The sequence below is a fragment of the Emydura macquarii genome, unplaced genomic scaffold, assembly GCF_026122565.2.
Source record: "Emydura macquarii macquarii isolate MOO-44397 ecotype Brisbane River unplaced genomic scaffold, CSIRO-AGI_Emac_v2 contig_476, whole genome shotgun sequence".
Lineage (NCBI taxonomy): Eukaryota > Metazoa > Chordata > Testudines > Chelidae > Emydura > Emydura macquarii.
Genome location: NW_027130613.1, coordinates 233,592 through 252,879, shown reverse-complemented (window position 1 = coordinate 252,879; position 19,288 = coordinate 233,592). Strand labels below are relative to the sequence as shown.

Below are 19,288 nucleotides of genomic sequence, written 5' to 3'. Positions count from 1 at the left end.
CATTGCATATTGCCTGTTGACTGCCATCGAATTTCACTGGCAAACTACTCAAGTTAGCTCGTGTATCGCCTGTTGACTTCCTAACTTCTATATACCGTGGCTTCCATACTACGCTGTGCTCATGGGAACTTCCGGATTGATTGAATGGGTCTTCAGTGCTGCTCAATCAATCTGGCGGCAGTCAACATTACCATATATCCTAAGAAGTGTATGAAAAATATGGCATTGTATGCATGTAATCATTCTGTTACATTATTGCAATAGTAAAATTCTATTTAGACATATCCATGAATTCAAACATTGTAGCTTAAGCCACATACTATCCTCCAGTTGTGCAAGACCCATGAGTTGAAATGGACTGGCATATACAAGCCTGGAGCACCAGTACAGTCTGCTAGAGGCTATCTTGTTCTTTAGTTTTTTTAAACAGAAACCTCGAGTCCAAAAGTTTCTAATCTCTGAAGACCCCCTCAAAATATGAAAATCTTATACAAGTTCAGTCCTGCCTACCAGAAACACTAGCTGAGGTTGAACAACTTTATCAGCATTGCCTATTTTACTGCTGCTCAAAGTACATTGAGAGAAATGATCACATTGAGCTGACTGATCTAAATGGCATCTCATCATAAGGAAAAGAAACTTGTAAAACCGCGTAGCATACAGGATCACTGTTTGAGCATTGTGCAATCTGGGTAACATCTCATTGTGGTAGCAGAGGCGGACGCGTTAACTTTTTTCTAATTCCACCTTTGTTAGGAACACATGACTTACACCTTTTATATATCACAGTAGTGTAAGGTCAACGTCTAGAGTTTCATCCTTACCTGCCGTTACTCCAAAATGTAGAGTAATATACCTAACCTTTGCCTTTCTCCACCATGGTAGTTTTATGATCATTTTCCTATTGGCTCTTTCTTGTCAGGAAGCTGCCTTTCAGGGCAAATATTATAACATTATATAGAAAGTTTCACTCAGGTGCCTATCAAAATGCAACATTCTCAATTATATTACTAATGTACACGTACTCTTAAAGATTTAAAAGTATGATTGATTTCTTTAAATGAATGTCTCAGAAGTGGGCATTAAAAAAAAATTTCTCAAGTCTTGGCTTACTCCTGCACCTGTGGCCCACTGTTTAGCAGCTACATTTATATAGCGAGAGCCCCAAATGTTTTACTGCTCTTTAATTAAACACTCTTGAGAATTATTGTATAAGGTAAGCATTCATTTAAAACTTGTAGTTTGTTTTGTTAGCTATGAACTGATCACAAACCAGTAATGTCCAGACAGCCTCAATTATAGCTCATTGTGGTGAACTATCATTAATCACCATAGGGTGCGAAACAGAATCAAATGTCAATGTCACTACTCACTTTGAGCCGCAACATCCAGTTTCTGCTTATCCTAGAATCCCAATCTATCTATTTTGGGGCCAGAGTCTAAAAATGCTCCTAAAATTTTCATACAGGTTCTCTGAAAAAATTTTGCACATTAGTCCAAATATCTGCAGCATAGAAGAAGAACATGTTTGGGATAGTGAAATTAGTCTTAATATTAAAGCAGTTCAAGGCCTCAAGTAGCAGTTGTATTAATTTTGTATTTACTTACTATCTTAAATAAAGCAACGGTGGTATTTTTGCACTGCCACATTAGCATTTGAAAGGACATAGCACACATGAAGTTTTGTATAAGTAACAAAACTAGATCATGACAAGTTCTCATTGAAGTCAGTGAGAATCCAGTAGATGCTTTTTTTCATTGAAACTAATCTCCATGTGAAACTGTTTAAGAAAAATTTAAGCAGGCAGACAAAGTGCATGTTCCAGCTAAAGCATGCTTGTTAAACAAATTATTTCCCCTTCCACTTACTATGGCTGTCATTTTAGAGTTGAAATATGAAAATACAATTTTTGGAGTTAAAGGGACATGTAAGTGAAGGCAACAACACCAGGCAAAAAGTTTCTTGCAAAGCAGACTGCTCAACACGAGTGCCATATCCAGGCAACACGTTAATAGTTGCAGACAACCAAAAGCAAGTTCACAATAGACAGTACATCAGATACTATGAGTCATTTATTTGTAATACTGAACTTTAACAGAAAAATCAAGGCACTGATACCACATCAGTTTTGCTGCACTGTTTTCCTTCACTGTGTACATTTACACATACTATCTTTTGTAAAGTAACTTCCACAGATCTTAAATACATTTCCTGTTAGGAAAAAAACTACACACTTTAACATTTGATCTACAGCAGTGGTTTTCAACCTGGGGTCCCCAGACTAAGTGATCCGTGAAAGGTGGTTGTTACCACAGAACAGCGGTTTTCAACCTGAGGTCTGCAGCCTATAGGATTTCCAAAAGGATAAGCATCTCCCTTTGAAATTTTTTAAGGGTCCACAAATGAAAATGATCTACAGCATAACACTGTTTGGAGGTTCTCTATTATAGAGAGGCTGAGCCCCAGTTAGGATAACTCAGATTTATACTTTCACAGTATCAGAGTAATTGTTCACGGATTGCATGGTCTGACAGATTAGAAAAGTCATAGCACTAATAAAACAAAACCAGCAAAAGTTAGAGCCCTTCACCATTGTCTTTTAGATGTAGACACTACAAAGCACTGGGTTAGAGTGGCCCACTATGAGGTGGCTGAAAAATTTCTAATCCTAATCTATGAAGATTGTGTGCATGGATTGGTTTAGTATTGAGTCCCCTTGCTGTGTGTGTACATAAACTGGATTAGAAGAAACTTTCATACAACTGATTTATATTATCTACTTATAACAATCCTTAAATTAGAGAAATAATGGTTTTTTGAAAATATGAATACAGTTGTACAGTCCATGTTAGGTTCACATTGGATCCTAGGCATTCCAACAATCTTTTTGTTTCCAGTGTATGCCATGTCAACAAATCAAAATATTTGCACGAGTTCAAAAAAATCCCTTTGATATTTGTATAATCAAGTAGTCATTTGAAATCTATCAAAGAGGTTGAAATCTTCTAAATAACAAAGGACTTGGTGTGCTTGAAATCCTAAATGAAAAAAAGAAAAGGGTAAGGTGACAAGTTATAGTTCAAATAAATACTTTCAGCAGAATGGCCTACTTAGTATCCATTACACTTAAGCATGAGGAGAACTCCACTTGTGTCTCCAGGTTGGCAAAAGGGAGGAAGCAAACATCAAACATACAGCAACAAAAATGCTATGAAATCTTAGTAATGAGACCAAATCCCTTCCCACAGCTGCAGCATATTAGGCAGATAAACTTCTGGCCTAAGTGTAAAGTCTGGCTCCTCAGTGAGCATGCCGTTCCAATTCCCTTTGAGGAGTGGAGCCCACAAAACCCATTTGTACATGATATACCTACTACAGATCAAAAGGTATCCCACGGGGAGGAATGAAAGATCAGGCAGAAAAAGGTAAAGCTGCTATAAGTCTTTCTTTCCTTTTAAATACTCCAATTATAGCTGATGATGATGTGCAATTATACTGCAGATGATGAATGCACCCCACAACTAGAGTTTACCAATATTTCAGTGCAGAGGGAGGCAAGCCAAGAAATTTTCACCACCAAAAGAGGGGGAAATAAAAAAAACCACTGCTTAAGTTCCTTGGTGTTTGGATTTAAGGACAGAGGGAAGCTTTCTGAGATGGCCAAATGTAACTAAGGTTAAGATTTAGTCATAGGTATTTTTAATAAAAGTCATCGATAGGTCATAGGCAATAAACAAAAATTCATGGCTCGTGACCTGTCCATAACTTTTCCATAAATACCCCTGACTAAATGTTAGCTGCTTCTAGGGCGCTGCTGCTCTGGGGGACCCAGGGTGCCGAAGGCTGGCCTCATCTCCAGCGGCAGGGGTTGACTGGCCCCAGCTGCCCACTACTCTAAGGTCCCTGGGGACTGTTCTCCAATGGCCTCCAGGACAGCCCCTGGGACTGCTGCTGCTCCAACACTTCCCAGGACTGCTGTGCAGGTGATCCCTGGGACCAGCCACAGTGGCTGCTGATGGAGCTGCTGGCCTTGTGGTTGCTCCAGCTGCAGAAGTCATAGAGGTCACAGAATCCAGAAATTCAGCAGTCTCCGTGGTTTGCAGCCTTAAGTATAACCAATACTGACTGCTATCTTCTGGCTCTGAAAGCTGCTTTTGCTATTTCATAACTAGACCTGTAGGTGGAGCTCCACTCACTTCAGTTTAACAGCAGAAGCTGCATTTAATCAGCTAAGATTTTTGCCCTCCCACCACCACCATGAGCTGGGAAAATTAATTAGCTAGTGTTTTGGAGTCACTCCTGTTCTGGTCAGGCTTGTTGCCTACTGATCTCCATTCTCCCCTATAAGAATTAGGGCCAGGCCCAAAGCCAGTCCTACTCTGCCACCCTGCAACCTCCTCTCATTCCCCAGCTTCTTTGGTCCCCTCCTCAGGCCTACGGAAGCAAACAGGAGGTACATAGCTTCATATGCTGCCTCCAGCCAGAGATCCCAGCAGCACCATTGCTCCATGCCCTCAGCAAGGGAAAAGCAGAATATGCAGCCCCTCCATGGGGTCAAGAAGTAGTACTGCAAGTGGAGCAGTCAGTGATTCAGGGGCTGATGTCTAAGACATATGCTCTAGTTTTGGCACTATTGATGAGGCACATTAAAGAGAACTGAGTAATTGTGGGTTGGGTTTGGTTAGGGAAGAAGGAGTAAATGGCTGAAGTTGATGGAGCAGGAAAGAGCTAAGACGGGGGAGTAGAAGGATGACTGGTGGGTGAGATGAGATGGATAAATCGAGTGTGTGATTTTGTTGGGAGGGAGGATTTTGTTGAATAGTGAATAGGTAGGTGGTGAGTGCTGTGGTTCCCTGACGTGTGAGAAACAGTTGTGAAGTGGGAGAGGTAAAGCAAAGCAATGTAAAGTGTACGTGTGAGGAGAGAGGGACTGCCTCTGAATGCATCTGTGTGGGAAAGGAAGTTGCATATGGTGGTGTTTATGGTAAAAATGGACTAGGTAGTGTTTGCAGGTGCTGCTAAGTTTTCTTGACATATTTTACAAAGCTTAGCTAATATTACAGATCCAACATTTCTCTAAGCAAACCTAGCCAGTTGGTCTACTCTAGCACAGGGTATCTCATTTCATAGTGTACACCACGTTGATTCTCTCTCTCTCTCTCTCACTCACACACACACACACACACACACACACACACACACACACACTCTCACACAGAGTGTAATGTGTGCCTAACCACAACAATTGCTTTACATGGAAAGTGATTTAAACTTTGATTTAGCAGGTAGATATAAGGAGGAGATAGAACCCCCAACACCCTGTGACCAGCCAGCTCTCAAAAGACCAGCAGCAAGTAAGTGCTCTATGGACCACAATTTGAGAACCTCTGCTCTAAGTTTTTCTGTTCAGTTCCTGTTTGCTCCACGTGCTGGATAATGCCTGCAGCTTTATCTCATACTCACACAAGTTCATACAGACATATACTTGAATGGCCTCCGTTTTTTCAGTTAAGATGATGGCCGGAGCTGTCACTTTGGCTAACTTGCCCACAGTGGACTATTGCAGTGTATGCATGTTTAGTGTAGAAAAATCAAGATATTCTAGGTCACATGCAGAATTCCTTACATGGCTACAAACCTCGTTGGCAAGCACTGCACACAGTAAGGGGCTTGCTGTTTTACCCTCCAGTGCTGCCAGACGGGGTGAGAGGGAGGGAAGAGGCAACACTTTAGGGCTTCACCTTTCTGATCTTTCCGTCTCTGCTAAGAGACGGGTACAGGATGGAAAAAGGCCTCAGCAAGTCCCTTTCCCTTCCTCACCTCTCTACAGCAAGAGGGAGAGAAAATGAAAGTGGTAGAAACTGTGCTCATAGATCTCAAACTTGAGCTTTGGAAGTCGTTTGTTCCACACACAGGAAAAAAAACAAAAGGGATCATTGATCAAATAACAATTTTGTAATTTCTGAGATTATTATACCATGGTACACATGTAAAATATTTCAGTATGAGTATAGTAAGATAAGGCAAGGCAAAGATGGTTCCAATTCACATTCTCTGTAGAGCATTAGACTTGACTTCATGGCGTTTCTTTAATTAAAACTGTAATTTTCCTAATTTTTAATCCAAGTGTTTTCTTAGAAGTAAAACCTGAACTGCCCTTCAACCAAAAAGAACCAAGACTAATCTCTAGTCCTCAAAATATAGGAAACTTATTAATCTTTTCTCATTTTAGAACTAATGAATTGGGCACTCGTGAGAAATGGAAGCTTAATTGGTTCATAATAAGGAACTTCCCCAAATGCCCTAGATTAGTGCTGAATACACTCACCTTTTCACTTGGGGTATATTTATAGTCAGAACTCTTCTTCCTGTTCGTATAATAAACAAAGAAGGCAGATTAATGGTTTCATTTTTCTCTGCTTGTACCTTAGTTCTTGAAGAAGCTTATTTATACACAAATCTGTCCACTCTACACACTATCCTGGTTTCATCCTAGCTTTTATTTTGTAAAAGACCAGAAACAATGCTGTGCAATCAACAGGCACAGCAGATGGCTTCACAAAGTCTGGCAAAAAAGTATCTATACATGAAGGGAAGATTGAGTCTGAGGGGCTCACTGAGTATCAGGAGGAAAGCCAATGTCCTGCAGTGTGCTCTTTGAAAGGCATTCCAATCTGACTAAAACCAGATTACTGTAGGAGAATATCTTGATCAAGTACAGAAAGTTACCACCATTTCACAGCTCACAATTAACAAAATCTGTAGTGGAAGCATGAAAATACTGTGTAATGGAAATAGCTCTTTCATAAAATTTCCTTCTCTTCAGAGGCACAGACAGCAACATTTTCCATTTTATACTAGGGGCATGATCACTGTCTTCTGTTCATTACAATATCTGTGACCATTCCATGGGAAGCTTGTAGACTACAAAAATCCTTACACAATGATTCACTGCCAAACTAGCTTCCCTGGCTTGTTATTTTAAGGCTTCAAAATGTGATGCATATCTGGTTATGACTCATATAGTGATGATATATATTATATTCATGACCATAATAAAACAAGTATCAGAAAGTATTTTTAAGAAGTACCTAGTGATATCTTCTTTTAGTAAGCTACTTGCTTTTTCCTGCTATTGTCCTCATTTGAGAATGTGAATTAATATTAATGTTGAACTTTCTAAGAAGAAATGCCAGCCTCCACTTTAATGATTCAATGTTAGTCTCATATGTTGGCATGTAGCTCAGTCTATCTTGTAAAATCATCTTGTATGTACTGTATGTAAAGTTACTGATTTCACAGAACTAGCACACTTCTTTTAGGGCAAGACTGTGGTGTATATTTTCATCCTGGCTCATGACAAGTTTCCAAAATGATCTTCACACCCAGATTTGGGTAAAGAGTTCTTCTACCTAGTTTCTTCACATTCACAGCCTGGTAATGGGCCAAGCAAGATTTAGGTCTGTAGCTGAATTAGGGATCTGAATTATACCTAAAAGGTGGGGAGAGGTGGGACACAGGGGAAATTTGCCTCTGTGTATTTAACAAACGTGTTAGTTGGTTCATTTATTACAAGTGGCTTGGTGTTAATATGCAGCTTAGTAAGCATAGTGAGAAAATGCAGCCACTAAAGTAGCAGCCTAAAGATTTCAGAACGGGCTATTAAAAATAAGTTTAAGGACACAAAACACCCCTCTGTATAATAATGATGTGGAAAGCCCTGCACAAGAGTCACATTTCTTACATCATCAGAAGTGCAAATGAAATTAACTACTCAAAAGTAATATACTTACAGAGAAGAGCTTTCTTCTGGAAAAGTAAAAGAAAAAACATATTTAGCACACAGTACTTTCCCTGGCTAATAAATGTCCTTTGCAATATCTCCTGTGGATAACATTTCAATTTTGTCCTTCTCATCCCTTTAATTTCTGACAGTAGCAGCTGACCCATATTTCTCACTGGAGGATGAACAAGTGATTACCTTGGAAGCAGTCTGTCTGGATAAGCCATCAGGAAAGCTGCCCAAACCCCCCACCCTCTGGGAGTTAGTGTACTTCTGAAAATATTCAGCTACCTACTGTGGTGAATCTGCTCTCAAAGCAATCTGCAGGCCCCCTCCCCCCCCCAACAAGTTTTGTATCCTCTTTCAGACACATCCTGAGACATTCTCCTGTATCATTGCGGGTACGCTGTATTAGACTCCATAGCCCCTATTGTAAATTCCATGGGGAAATTGCCCCGCTATTATGAAATGTAATGAAAGCTTCAGTTTTCTTGACATGTACTTTCATTACAACCCAGCAAATGGAGACAGCAAGTCCATTTCCATCCGGATGCAAGTTTCAGTACTGTTTAATCTTAGAATAAATGTGACTTTGTGTATGTTAAATTGTTTCTTTTTATTGGAAAAGACAGATTTTAGAAACCAAAATCACTATTGTCACTTTAATGTACATATGCACGCACACATATTTGATAGATGTGTGTGTGTGTGTGTGTGTGTGTGTGTTATATTTACTTCATATAACATATAGGTGTAATTTCGTTGCTCTTCTTTTATGTTGATTGGTACCTTGCTAGATAAATGGGACTACTTGTGTGGCATGGTACTAGTTAACATGAGTAAATGTAGCAGAATCTGGACATAAATAAATGTATACCTAGTGTCTTTCAGGGAGTGTCTGGCTTTTCTCATATCCACGATGGCCCTCACTAGCCCTGTTATGACACGCTTTGGGGAAGGAGTTTGTAACTTTTTCCCTCAGCTAGACTTTGAACTCAAGCAGTTACTTAATTTGGGCTCTGCCTCCCCTGAGTTCAGAGTTCATTTTCTTCAAGGTACCTGTCTGTGCCGGAAAGAGCTAGCAATTCTAAGATTCAGTTCATGGACATTTGTGGAAAACAGAATTGTGGGCAAGAGAAAATGTTTAACTTTTTTTCTAATATTTTCAAAACTATCTTAATTTTGAATAACAAAGAAGTCTGTGGAGCTTATTATACTCTTGGCATTTGCCTAAATTCCCTTTCAGCAGCAATTTGTGAGTAGTCTGCCATTTCCATCTCATTTTCTATTGCAAAAAAATCAATTGGGTATGATCAAAAGAAGTCGGCAGAACAAAGAACTATGGGTCAGATCCTACATGTACTGAAGACAGATGCAATACTTCCACTGGCTTCAACAGTGCAGAATCAGACCCTACATGAAAAAGGAGTATATTCTACAGTCAGTAGAAACATTTAGTCATAGCAAGTTTCCTGATGTCTATAAGGCAGGCAAGATTTAACTTGACTTACTTGAAAAATAACCTTTTTTTTGTGCATAAAATACCCCAAGGCCACATAATGCCATTACCAGAGCCACAACTACCACAGCAGCTATGATTCCGCTTATATTAAGGTCATCTGTAATTGAAAACAAAATAAAACCAGTGTTAAATAATCCCCAAAACCAAAATGTGCCATTGTAACTGTTTTCCACTGTAAAAATTCCAGAGAGTAGTGGCAATGATAACTATACAATGCAATATGTAAATGACTGTGACATGTAAGTTATCAGCAACCAGAAAGGTTCTCAGAAGGTTTATTCCATTCACTTCTACTACCCTCCAGATCAGGGGTGGGGAACGTCTGAAATCATTTGGTCTGGCCCTGGCGGCGGGGGGGAATTTGGCGGCGGCGCGGTTTCATGGCGGCGGCGGGGAATTCGGCAGCGGACACTCAGGCCACCATCAGGCCCTTGCCAGAAAAAAGGTTCCCCGCCCCTGCTCCAGATAATAACCTCAGTTACGACAAAGGTTTTTAAACACACCTCAAATTCTTAATAGGATCCAAAAAGTTTAAGCCTAGATAGAGACATGGGGGTATTTTCTCCTCTATATGAGGGCCTAACCCCCCCCGTGTTATTCAAGTTACACATGTCAAAGGGGAATATATCCTGAAGGCTGTACATGGAAACAGCTGTTCTAGAAGATTTGTTTTAAGTTAGTTTGATTAAAATAGTAGTAATGTAACAGCTGATGAAAATGTTGACACAGAGTGATACTTGTGGCACCAAGAATTTTCATGCTGGTGAATCATATGTATAACTTAAGGGTTTCTGACATGAGTGGAAGTAAAGCTTTTTACAAACTAAACCACCAAGGCTGAAGTATTCAAACTTGGGTGCCTAAAATTAGATTCCTTAATCCAGAGATTTGGGCACCTAAATAGAAGTGTCACCACTGAAAAATCAGGCCAACCAATCTCCATTCCCACTATAATCAATGAGAGCTGCAAGTGTGCACCTTTTAGGGCGGGGGGAAAAAGATCAGGCCACTTCTACTTAGATGCCCAAATATATATTTGATTGCCTAAATGTAGGCACACAGATTTGAAAATGTTGGCCAAAAAATGTATTATTTTGTGTGTCAATAGATACCGAATTCTGACTTGGATTAATGTTTCCCCAATAGAGGAATTCTGCCTCCATAACACATAGTTATTCAAATACAACATGAATGCATTAAAGGCATGATCCAAAGTCTTTCTATTGATTTCAATATCAGTCCTAAGACTAAGTCTTAAGAGAGTAAAATATAGAAGAGCACTGTTTAAAAGATCACTGCCAAGGTATTTTGTAGAGTCCATTAAAAATATTTTCCCCCTCACTGTTGATTAAAACTTTTAGAAGCTTGAAATATTTCCTTACCGATGTCTTTCCATTACTTTGCATGCAGCTACTCAAGAGTGCTGGGCTGCTGGGATAGATTTTTTATTTTAGGCAAAAAAGCACAGATGTACTTGTTTACAAAACAAATTCTACATTTAACAAGTTACATGGATATTGCAAAAAGATAAGGCGCAGGAAACAAAACAAGTGTTAGGCCTATCAACCTTGACAGTGTCCGTTTACCCAGATATAAATGTCACATTTATTACTGTTTGTTTTTCCAGATAAGAAAATAAAGATTATAAATAGTTTTCTGACTTGCTGTATTAAAGTCTCACATGAAAATGTCTCAAGGAAAATAATTATGAAACAAGACTTGTGGATCATACTTTACAGCCTCCATAAAACATTCTAAAATATTAATATCTTATATGGATACTATTGTTCTGTGGAGTTTAATGTATTGTAATCTTCTGAAATCTGGGCACTTTGATCATTCTAAAGCACTCCGAGCTAACCAATCTTTTGAAAAATACAGTAATCTCTACTGCTGCTTTTTAGAGAGGAGTGATCTAAGCAGCCAAAATGTCTTTATAAATAGCACTAATAACAAACATCATCTAATTGAATTTGATTCCGGCAATCTGCCAGAGGAACAAGACACTATAAGACAGTATAATTTAAACCTTGTGTTAGCTTCTCACATGTAATATAATAAAGTCATTTTCATCTAAAGATTAGTTTGCCTTATTTGCTTTTGACACTTACCGACTTGCATTCGCTTCACAGAACATTTTTGAGGAAGTCCAACTCCATTAGAGGCTTCACAGTAATACTCTCCAGTGTCCCTTTTTGAAACTGTGTTAAATAGCTGTTAAATTTTAAAAAGTCATCAATAGAGATGAGTGAAATTCGGAATTTCCATCACATGGAAATTCTGATATTTCATCATTTGTTTTTTGTCCCATATTTGGATGAAAAGTTGAAATTTTTTTAACAGAACAAAAATTCCAAAAAGTTTTTGATCAGAAACATTTTGTTTCAACATGTTTTTATCAAAATATTTCAACATTACTGAAATTGAAATGTTTTATTTTGTTTCATTGAATTTGACCCAAAATGAAATATTTTGATTTTCCTGATGGAAAATTGATTATTTTTCAGCAAACTCAACATTTCCCTGTGGAACATTTCAATTTTGTGGAAACTGCATTTTCTGCTGGAAAATCATTCAGACAGAAAATTCCCAGTCATCTCTAGTTGTCAAATACTATCACCATGTGATTTAAAGCTAGGAGGTTGGGGGATGACACTGATACCATTTAGATAATTAATTCTTTAAAGTATGGATTATTTTTTCTTTTTTACAAAATGAAATATGTTGAAACTGAAGACTATTTCACAGAAATAACAAGAACGGAAGAGGTGGGGACTTTCCAAAACTCAAACTCAATGGGTGTCTTTCCTTTGACTTTAATGGGTTTTGAAATTAGGCTTGCTCTCTGAGAGCCACAACTATGCAATCAAGGCCAAGATTTTCAGAAGCAACTAGTGATTTTGGGTACTCGGTTTAACATCTTAAAGGGGCCTGATTTTCAAAGTGCGCTGATCATCCACCCTCTGGAAATCAGATTCCTTTAAGGCATCTGACTCCAATCATCTATAAAAGTGAGGTGTCCAAAATTATTAGTCACTTTGGAAAGTCTTGGACTAAAATTTATTAATAATAATAATTGAAAAGCATCCATAGAAGCCTTTTCAAAAGATGTGCGTAGTTGTGGAAAAGAGGCCTATGCCGATTCGGGGCCTGGCTGCTGCTCTCAGTAACTTCACTGGTGCAAGATTGGATCCTCTAAGTACAGCTGGAAAGTAACTTTTACATTTCCTAAACATATGCTTCTCCGATGTTGCCCTCTATGCCTGGGAATAATTCCCCATGGAAATTTGCAAAGCTGCCATGTTATCCTCTTTTAAATCCCTCCTTAAAAACATACTTGTACTGCGATGCCTGAGCTGGCACTGGTTATGCAAGTGGCAAGCTGTAACTTTGGTTTATTTGCAAAACTCTGATCAGTTATTGTTATTTCATCCTTTCCATCCACTCCCATCCAGTTCATGTATTTCATCCACCTGTTGTATCCTGCCTGATGCATGGGTTGTGAGCTCTTTGGGATAGGTACCTTTTTCTTCTGTTTTTTGTCTGTGCAATGCCTAGCACAGTGGGGTCCTGATCTTTGGTTATAGAGTAACATGAATAATACATTTAGTCTTCTTTCACATACAAAAGTCAAAAGAAAGAGTTGGACAAGATGATCTTACCAATGTTCCAGTCTTTTTATTCATGGTGTAAGAAAGGTTTCCTATTTTAGCACTGCCTGATCCTGTATTTTCCATTAAAGCAACGCCATTCCTATACCACTTGTACTCAGAAGCAGGAGACCCTTCATTTTCTTTACATCTCAGTTCCACTACCGTTCCACTCATTGCTGAGCTGGGCACTTCACATGATGGAGCTGCCGAGGCCACTGACCAATGAAAACACATTTGTTATTGGCAGTTTGAAGGTTTTAAATTAACATTCACATTTCTATTTCAATATTTATTTAGGCATCAAAGACAATTCAAATAACCCCCATGCTGTATTAATGAATAGGGTAGACAGTGCGGCATGGCCAAGAAAGGGGTTACCCAGGAGGGACCAGTGAGTCACACACCACTGAATGAAAGCACAGCAAAATCCCTGGGTTGCTAGGACACTGGAAAGGAAAGGAGCTGCTTGCTGCCAGCCCCTTCAACCTGCTACTGCCTCTCCCTTGCTCTGCTCCCTCTCACTACCATCTAAAGATCTGCTTCTCAACTGCCCCCCTCCCCATCTCCATCCTGCCAGCACAGCAGTTAGCTCAAGGAGATGTGGAGGCAGGCAAAACTTTCCATGGATTATTTTTATTTTTTCTTGAAATAATTTGTTGTTTCCAATTATTTGAAACAATTTTTGAACTGCTCTCGTCACAGTGTGGTATTTCAACCATTTGTTGAGTCACCACCAAAGGCTGAGAACCACTGAACTATGGCTTTTATTTAAAATGAACAAAATACCCACTCTGCTTTGTACTTAGTATAATATTGTTCTCTTTGTAGATGCCATCCAACTGCGGAAACATCTCCAAACCGTGTTTTATTTGTTTTTTTTTTAAGTTGGCAAATACAGGGCTTATGAGGAACTTCAGCCAGGCTTGGTACTGGCAATTGTTGAAAAAGATCCATTAAAGCCTCTTCCACATATAGGTGTGCCAGTGTGCATCAGTCCAGATAACATTTCTGCCAGTCCAGACATGGGCCCCTCTGGAAGAGAGGCAGGTATTTTTGTGGGGCAATTTTGTAAAGTGGACAAGGAGAAAAACTCTGAGTTCAATTTGTAACCTAATCAGAATTTGACGCTAGCTAGGAAAAAGTCTAGTCTGGTGCTCTAGCCCTTTTCACAGTATGTATTTTGGATTTATTCTATCAACAGAGTGATTATCAATGCACTTTAAGCTGTTATAGTTGCTTTGGTGTTGGGAAATTCAATGGGGCCTCAGCGAGTTAGGCACCAGCTCTCATTGGCTTAATGAAAGAGGGGTGCCTAACTCCATTAGGCCAATTTGAAAATCCAAGCCTGAAAATATAGGCCAAACTTTCAGAAAAGATTCTGTGATGGTTGATTAGCTCATTATTAATTATTTGTTAGAACTGGTCGAAAGAACGTAAATGCAGTTTGTGAAAACATTAAAGAGATGTCAGAAAAGAACGTACACTTTGTCATTTAGCAAACAATGTTATGAATAAAAGAGTGCATGAGGAAAAATATCCACACTGAATTCCCACTACCACCCTGCCCCCCTAGGATTGACCTCAGCAAAAACCCAGAGTCAAAGTTAGATTTCTACCCAACACTGTGAGAGTAATAGTAGCCTCTGCCAGATTTTGTCCCCGTTCAGTCGGAGCACTGACTTCACAGCGGTATCTCGCAGAATCCTTTCTGGTCACATTTCTAATCCGAATGCTTGAATCAATCATCTCTGCTCGGCCTTTAAGATCACCTGTAAAAGAGAATATGACAGTTAGAAAGATAATTCCTTGCAGATCAAGCTATAGAAACAAAATATCACTGTGTATCATTGGCTCATCTTGAAACCACACAATGAGTCTAGTCATCAATCATTGCTCACTTCTTCAATCTTGATAATCTTTGTGCCTCATTTTCCATTAAAGGACAATAAATATGTGAACTTTCCCCAAAGACACTATCAGTGCCACTCTACAAATAATCAGTTTAGGGGCAACAAGGGGATACTTAAAACCCAAACCCTACACCCTTTGTTCATAGACCAAAAGGCATCACTTATGAAACACAGCAAATCCATGCACTTGGATGGCTTGGTGAAATTTGCATAGTCTACAATAAGAAACTTAAAAGTGACATTTCTTATAGATAGAGAATGTTGGCCAAACCCACTCTAGTTAAATTTGCAAAAAACCAGACTCCTTACTGTCCCATTGCCACATACCTTTCACCTTGTGGGCTGATTTTTTTCTACACTTGATCTCCGGTCAAAGGTGATTTTTTGTTTTTAAGTTGGAACAAAATTCTTTCAGACATTTGAGTTAGGGGAGTGTGCGCGCTATGAGAGCAAAACTAATTTCCCATTGGGAAGAGAAAAAAAACCAAAACCAACTACAGCATTTTGAACGAGGCTACAATAAAAATAGCTGAAGTTTATAATTTGAACCTTGTGATGGTCAGTTTTCACTGAGGACTAATATCTTTGCTTGGTTTGAAAAAAGTTTAGCAACGATATGGCCATTTGAGAACCGTACATACTCTACAGAGCACACAGTTTTGTTCAGGCTACAGCTACGTATGAAAATACAGATACACTTAACACATGCACTTGCTGCTTTAAGGAACTTATAAACTCTACTGCCAGAACTTTTCAGTTCTGTAAATGTATAGAATGAGATGCTTATAATCTCAACCTATCAAACTTATTATCTCACAAATGGCATTGTAGAAGATCCCCCGTAGGGGGCGCCGTCGGTGGCTTTCCCTCTGCATCAATCTCAGAGGGAGGCCACACCTCCCGGCGCCTTCGCCCTTTGGGGAGTCCGAATTAAGAGGCTGCCTCCAGCCTTCAGCAGGGCGAGCCTTGGTTCAGGCCGCTCCTTTGGGGGAATAGTCTCTTGCCCCACGGGGCATGCCTGCAGTCTATGAGCCGGCCTTCAGCCAGTGACGGGCCGGCAGTGGGAAACAGCCCTCAGCAGGGCAAGGAAGTAGTCTATAGCCTAGCCTCCCTGAAGGGCAGGCCAGCAAACAGTCTCGAGCCCCGGGCAGGGTGAGGAAGCAGTCTCTTGCCTAGCTCCTCGGGAGGGCAGGCAAGCAAACACAGTCTCGCGCCCTAGACCAGGCGAGTCAGCAATCTCTTGCCCAGCCCTTCGGTAGGATAGGCGGCAAACACACACCGGCTCAAGTCCTTGGTAGGGTGAACTGCAATCTATGGCCTGGCCCTTCTGTAGGGCAGACAGGCAACACACAAGCTCGAGCCCTTAGCAGGGTGAGTAGTCTATGGTCCAGTCCTTAGTAAGGGCAGGGCAGACAGTAAGGGACAGGTTCTGGCGCTCAGCTGGCATCCACCCCAGGTTGGGGGGAGTAATGGGGGGAGGGGGACGCAAACCCACCCGTCTCCACTGCATCCCAGCCCAGGGCCCTGTCAGTAACGGGGTGTCCTGTCACTGGGTCAGCAGGGCTCCGGCCGAAACACGCTGACTCATAGCGAGTGTCAGCTCAGCCGAACTGTAGTTGGCTTCCCTGGGCTTCTTCCTCCCACGCTCTCCCTAGAGTACCTGGGGCTAGTCGTCTCCCTCCGGGTTGCTGGGGTAGAAGGTGTGCGGGAGTCCCAAGAGTCCCTCACCGTCAATCGGCGGTAGATCCGGAAACCATGTGGGGTCCTCTGCAGAGGGCAGTTCCTCTAAGTCCTCCGGGTCCCAGGCAGCAGGTAGCTCAGGCAGGCCTTTCCTTCCTTCTGGTCGTACGGTTCAGGCAGCTCCTCCAGATCTGTGGGGCCCTATGCCGTGGATATATCTGGCAGCTCCTCTGGGTGGATGTTGGGCATGGCCCTAGGCTTAAGCACCAAGGGAGAGGCATCCTTCTCCCTCGTTCGCTGGCCTCTGATTGACCGAGCAGGCTGGGTTTTTAAAGGCCTAGCCCCGCCTACCTGCTTCTGGTCAGGTGTTGTCTTTCTGGGTTCCAACCCCCAGGGGAAGTTTGGCTCTCCCTCTACATCAATCTCAGAGGGAGGCCACACCTCCTGGCTACACGCCCCCCTCAAGTCCAGCTCCCGGTCTCCAGGGCTGGTCTGGGCTGGTACCCCGTAAAGGCAAAGGGCTGGAGATCCCGATACCTGCGCATGAGGTGGGTGTTGGCGTCCCTCATCTGATGCAGCCACTTCAGGGCCACGTGGTCAGTCACTATCACAAAGGTACTGCTAAGCAGGTAGTACCTCAGGGCCTCCATGGCCCACTTTATGGCCAGTGCCTCTTTCTCGAATACCAAGTACTGTTGCTCCCTGGGGAACAAATTTTGTCTTATATACAGTACGGAGTGCTCCTCCCCGTTGATCTCCTGGGACAGGACGGCACCCAGTCTCACAGTGGAAGTGTCTGTCTGCACAATAAAGCCCTGCTTGAAATCTGGGCTATACTGCACGGGTTCTCTGCAGAGCGTGTCTTTGAGGGCCTGAAACGCCCTCTCACCAGCGGTTGGACCACTCCTCATCCCAGAGTGTAGCCGAGGTAGGTAGTCTCCCGCCACCCGATGTGACACTTTTTTGGGTTCGCGGTTAGGCCAGCGTCCTGAAGGGCTCTCAGGACGGCTGCGACATGGTTGAGGTGGTCCTCCCAGCGGCGGCTGCAGATCACCACATCATCCAGGTAAGTGGCCGCATACTCTACATGTGGCTGCAGGAGTCAGTCTATCAGCCTCTGGAAAGTTGCGGGGGCCCCGTGTAATCCGAAGGGCATCCTAGTAAATTGATAAAGACCCTTGGGCATGGCAAAGGCTGTTTTTTCTTTGGATCCCAGTTCCATGGGGATCTGCCAGTAGCCCTTAGTTAAATCGAGGGTCGAAATGTATTGGGCCTTCCTGAGGCGCTCAAGGAGCTCGTCGACCTGAGGCATGGGGTAGGCATCGAACCTAGAAATCAGGCTGACCATCTGAAAGTCAATACAGAACGAGCGAGATCTGTCCGGCTTGGGGACCAGGATGATGGAGCTCCGCCACTCACTCGTCGAGGGCTCAATCACCCCAAGTTCCAGCATCGTCTTGACCTCCTGATCTATGGCCTCTTGCAAGTGGCGCAGGAGGGGCCTAGGTGGGGCCCAGACCACCTCTCCAGGTTCGCCTGGATGCGATGGTGTACCAGGATGGTCCGACTAGGCCTTGCCGTGAACGTTCTGGAGAAGGACCCCAGGAGATGCCGGGCTTGCTTCAGCTGCCTTTTGGTGAGGGTTTTGCCAAGTATGGGCTCCGGGTGATCACCTGGGTCCTGGGGTCATGGCCCCAGCTCCAGTTCTGGGGGGTAGGGTGTAATCATGAGGGCCTCCTGTTCACGCCAGGGTTTCAAGAGGTTGACATGGTAGACTTGTCTGGGCTTCCAGCGATGGGGTTGATGTATCTCGTAGTTGATGGGGCCTACCTGTCGGGTGACCTCGTATGGGCCTTGCCACCAAGCCAGTAGTTTAGATTCCTCAGTGGGGAGGAGGACGAGAACCCGATCCCTGGGTTGGAATGTCCTGGTGCGGGTGCCCCAGTTGTAGGTGTACGCCTGAGTCCTCTGAGCATCCCTGAGGTTCTTCTGGACAATCTCCCCGGCCTGGGTTAACCACCAGGACGTACTGGAGCAACCCTTGATCCCGGGATGGTGCTTGCTCCCACATTTCCCTTACGAGCTCGAGCAGGCCCCATGATTATCGTCAATACAACTCGAAGGGGAGAAGTTAGTTGAGGCCTGCGGCACCTCCCGAATGGCCAGGAGGAGAGGGGGAAACAGTTAGTCCCATCGGTGGAGCTCGTCAAGGGAAAACTTGCAAAGCATCCCCTTCAGCGTCTGGTTGAATCTTTCCATCAGGCCGTCCGTCTGGGGGTGGTAGACTGAGGTCTAACTTTTTTATGCCCAGAATGCCACATACCTCCCGGGGTAGATGGGAGGTGAAATTGGTCCCCTGGTCCAAGATGATCTTATGTGGGAGTCCCACTTGAGCAAAATTTTTAATAGCTCAGCCGCCACGGTCCGGGCTATGGAGTTTCTTAGAAGGATGGCCTTGGGGAAGCGGGTTGCATAGTCCATCATGACCAGGATGTACCAAAATCCGCGGCGCTCTTGGGGAGGGGTCCCACCAAGTCCATCGTGACCCTCTCAAAGGGTGTTCTGACTTTGTGCAGTAATAATGATTCTTTGAGATGTGTCCCCTTATGGATGCTCCACTGTAGGTGTGTATGCATCCTTGCGTTGCTGATCAGAGAACTTTGGTAATAGTATCTGTTGGGCCCATACACGTGCTCTCTCTCCTCATGCTGCGCCATGAGGTTAGCCAGCTTGCACATG

The 19,288-nt window shown here is 42.4% G+C and overlaps 1 protein-coding gene across 2 annotated transcripts in view; it reads right to left on the bottom strand.

The window, feature by feature from the left end:
* Positions 1-2,055: 2,055 nt before the first annotated feature.
* The window catches only part of JAM2 (junctional adhesion molecule 2), a 66,883-nt gene continuing 49,650 nt past the window's right edge, over positions 2,056-19,288 (bottom strand). For both annotated transcript variants that reach the window (XM_067538210.1, XM_067538211.1), the window contains 7 exons: positions 14,576-14,728; positions 12,969-13,174; positions 11,418-11,520; positions 9,296-9,403; positions 7,795-7,810; positions 6,330-6,369; positions 2,056-3,039 (listed from right to left, as the gene is read on the bottom strand). In XM_067538210.1, coding sequence (XP_067394311.1) covers positions 3,007-3,039; positions 6,330-6,369; positions 7,795-7,810; positions 9,296-9,403; positions 11,418-11,520; positions 12,969-13,174; positions 14,576-14,728 — 659 coding nt within the window. In that variant the 3' untranslated portion in view covers positions 2,056-3,006. The remainder of the gene's footprint in view (positions 3,040-6,329; positions 6,370-7,794; positions 7,811-9,295; positions 9,404-11,417; positions 11,521-12,968; positions 13,175-14,575; positions 14,729-19,288) is intronic.